Source organism: Aythya marila (assembly GCF_965140915.1).
Source record: "Aythya marila genome assembly, chromosome: 4".
In the NCBI taxonomy this organism is placed as follows: Eukaryota; Metazoa; Chordata; class Aves; order Anseriformes; family Anatidae; genus Aythya; species Aythya marila.
The window spans coordinates 43,413,184-43,416,432 of NC_139045.1; the positions used below are offsets into that span (position 1 = coordinate 43,413,184).

General features: G+C 34.1%; 1 protein-coding gene across 1 annotated transcript; it reads left to right on the top strand.

Moving 5' to 3' along the window:
• Window positions 1-271: 271 nt before the first annotated feature.
• Window positions 272-3,249, top strand: LOC309877998 (uncharacterized protein; the record flags this gene model as incomplete). Its single annotated transcript, XM_082760059.1, has 4 exons — window positions 272-409; window positions 519-557; window positions 2,102-2,239; window positions 3,018-3,249. The coding sequence occupies 4 exons, from the start codon at window positions 272-274 to the stop codon at window positions 3,123-3,125; spliced, it is 423 nt and encodes a 140-aa protein (XP_082616185.1). The 3' UTR covers window positions 3,126-3,249.

The following is a 3,249-nucleotide window of genomic DNA, read 5'->3' on the forward strand; positions in this document are numbered from 1 at the left end:
TCTTTCCCCAATGAATGTAGGTAAAATCCCTCTTGCTTTAAAAAAATTCCAAAGTGTCATCAGGGGAGGAAAAACAAAAGTAATGATTCTTGCCATACAGGTAAAGCATATGAAAAAATGTGTAATAAAACCTCTTTTACATGACGCCCCCATCTTTTTCCCTCCAGAAAGTAGAGTATAAATACACTAAACAGCCTAATGACAACATATCAGCTCTCATTACATATCACAACTGAAATACTAGCACAGAGACAACCAGAACACTGACAAGATGTGCAAAGTACTCATCTTCAGCTGCCTTTCAGTACTAATGCTTATGACTACAGCTTATGGAGCACCTCTATCAGAGAAAGACAACACTCTTACAACTTTAATAAAAGATTTAGAAAACCTGGGAACAAGCATGAATGTAAGTGGATGGATTTCCTGTATTAATTCTTTACTATTTGTCTTTTCTACTTATTTTTGTCTATTAACTTTGTTCACAAAAAATAACTTTTTTCCCCTCTTCTCTACAGGGGATTGATCTTGAGCTCTACACACCAAATGACACAAAGGTGAGTTCAAGCTTTCTGTCTTCAGGACTGCTAAGATATGGCTATTTTGAAGTTATGTGTTATTGAATTAGACCAAAGTAATTCACTTATCAGAAGACCCGATACAAAAGACAAATTTGAGCTGTCTGAACTTTGTGTGAGGATAGCATAAGCTAACCTAGAAGTACTGGGCACAAGGATAGCAGGCTAACCTAGAAGACATTTCTGCTTTTGATTTGTATTCTCAAATATTAACAGGCTAGCGTACAGTATTATCTTCTTGGTCTGTAAAATACGTAACACTAAATTATTTGTATTACATTAATTTTGCTTAATGCACACAAAAAATATTCTATCAATCATTGAAATGTATTATATTTGCAGGAGGCAATCTAGTTGTATCAATACTAACCCAAGAACAATTTTGAAAAAAAAATAGACTTAGAAATGGTTTAAATATTTATATGAAATACTCATATTTTATTGAAGTGAGATGCAGAGATATTAGTAGGTTCTGTTTAAGAAGATACAAATCTTGTATATCCCATCAATAATGAAACTCAGTTATGCTCTACCTAATTCTTTTCAGGAGCAAAACTTAACCACCCCAGCTTAGATATATTTAGCTGTACATTCACGTTTTATGGTATTCACTTAATACCTAAGACTTAGTTCCACAAGAAAACTGTCATCGTGGTTGCATTTTTTTTCTAAAATATTGCGCCTCTGAGTACAACAGCATTCTAAGTAGAGCTGGACTACCTAACTATTCACCATCAACAGGCTGCTGATCTGTACTGATTTTCTGATATAGCGTGCAAGTATACCAATTCATCCTCATGCAAGTTAACTACTTTGACCCTCCAATTAAACTTTTAATCCAACAGAATTTTCACTTAACAGTAATTTCGTTTGAGTAAAGATTTAAAGCCAGATTCTGCAACCACTTCCTCATCTGAGTCATTTTTCTCATATTCTGGCAAGATCAAGATGTAACTATCTCAGAGCTCCAGTGCTCAAACGCAAATGTATGAGGCTGATTAATAACTTATAAGAGTGCATGAAACAGCTTTTAAAAGTGATGTGTAAAGATACTTACCCAGATTCAAAAGTGAGATCGGATACAACTAGAGCAACCAGAGTGCAGTGACTGAAGATGGCGCTAAAAAGGTTACTGTAAAGCTTGAGAGGTTTTACTATTAATTAACCCTTTTCCTTAAGACGTGATTTCCACACAACTGGGAATAAGTCTCAGTTTCGGAACTAATATAGCAGCTTCATATTCTCATAAGATACTCCAATGTTCAAAATGTCCTGCAAAGATTGTCCACATATCAGAAGCTACAAGAATATAACACAGAACTAAGGCCACAGGTAGAACCTTAAAAACATGATTTTGAGGGGAAAAAATGAAATATACATTTTATAAAAAGCAGCCTAATTCCTCATACAAGGATAAGAATGTGCAAATAAAAAATAATAATAATAATAATTTAAAAAAAAAAAAAAATCAGTTGTCCTCAGAAACAATTTTACATATCTTTTGATTTTGATGACTGTTTTAGGAGTGCAGCTGGCAAACTCTGCAATGTTACTTGAAAGAAATAGTCACCTTGGAGGAAGAAATTGAAGATGAGGATGAAATTGAAGATGAGAACGTATCTAGTGTTCGGAATATCAAAATGAATCTCCAAAAACTTACGGTAGGTAACCTTTTTACCTAGTTACAAAACAAAACAAACAACAAACAAACAAAACCACGTTTTAGTGCTAGTGAAAAGCAACATTAGAGTCAGCATTTTTATGCCTCGAGGTTTGTGTGTTATGGTTTCTAGAGCGTTCAGGATTTTGTATAAAAATATGATAATGTTAGACTATTTGACACCATCTATTGACGTAATACTCCAACACAGTAAAGCAGGTTTGAGCCGTAGTAATTATGCAAGTCAACATTTTAAAAAATAGGAAATTTGTTTTCTTTGCTGAATCGTGTAAGGCACCTCATGCTTACAAAAGCTTGTTTTTAGAAGGGTAACACTTATTTACATAAGCCATGGCTTAGAAAACCATGCCATAAATTTATGGCTTTAAAGGACCCAAAAGTAAATGTAAAACAAATAATACAGAAGTACACTTTGATAAACTACATATATAAACTCCATGGCTAAGAGATCCTTGTATCACTCCAGAACTCCTCAGGCTAGAAATTAAGATTTGCATCTGCTACAGTATTTATCATAGGAACTGCATGTGTTTAGCTTTTAATATTTTTACATTTACAAGAATCTCCCCTATAAGCAGCGTCCTTCATTGTACCATCCCTTAACAGCTGCCCACTGAAAAAAAAAAAAACCCTCCTGAAATATTAAGGGTTTTCTTTCTTCTTAAAAGAGAAATTTAGCATACAAAAATTGACATATCATTGTCAAAAACAGCTGATAACATAGCTACCACCAATCAACAAAAATATCTGTATTGCAGGACCTAATTCCCCCAGGAACGGGATGCAATATCTGTGAAGCTAATGCCAACAACTTCCCTGAATTTCGCCGAGAGCTGACCAACTTCCTGAGATCTATGCTAAAATAAGCAGATGACCATTTCTATTTTTACTGCTATGTTATTTATTTAACTATTTAATTACAAATAATTTATATATTTTACCCTGGGGCTACCTAACTTGCTGTCCACTTTGGGACCACTGTATGCTCTT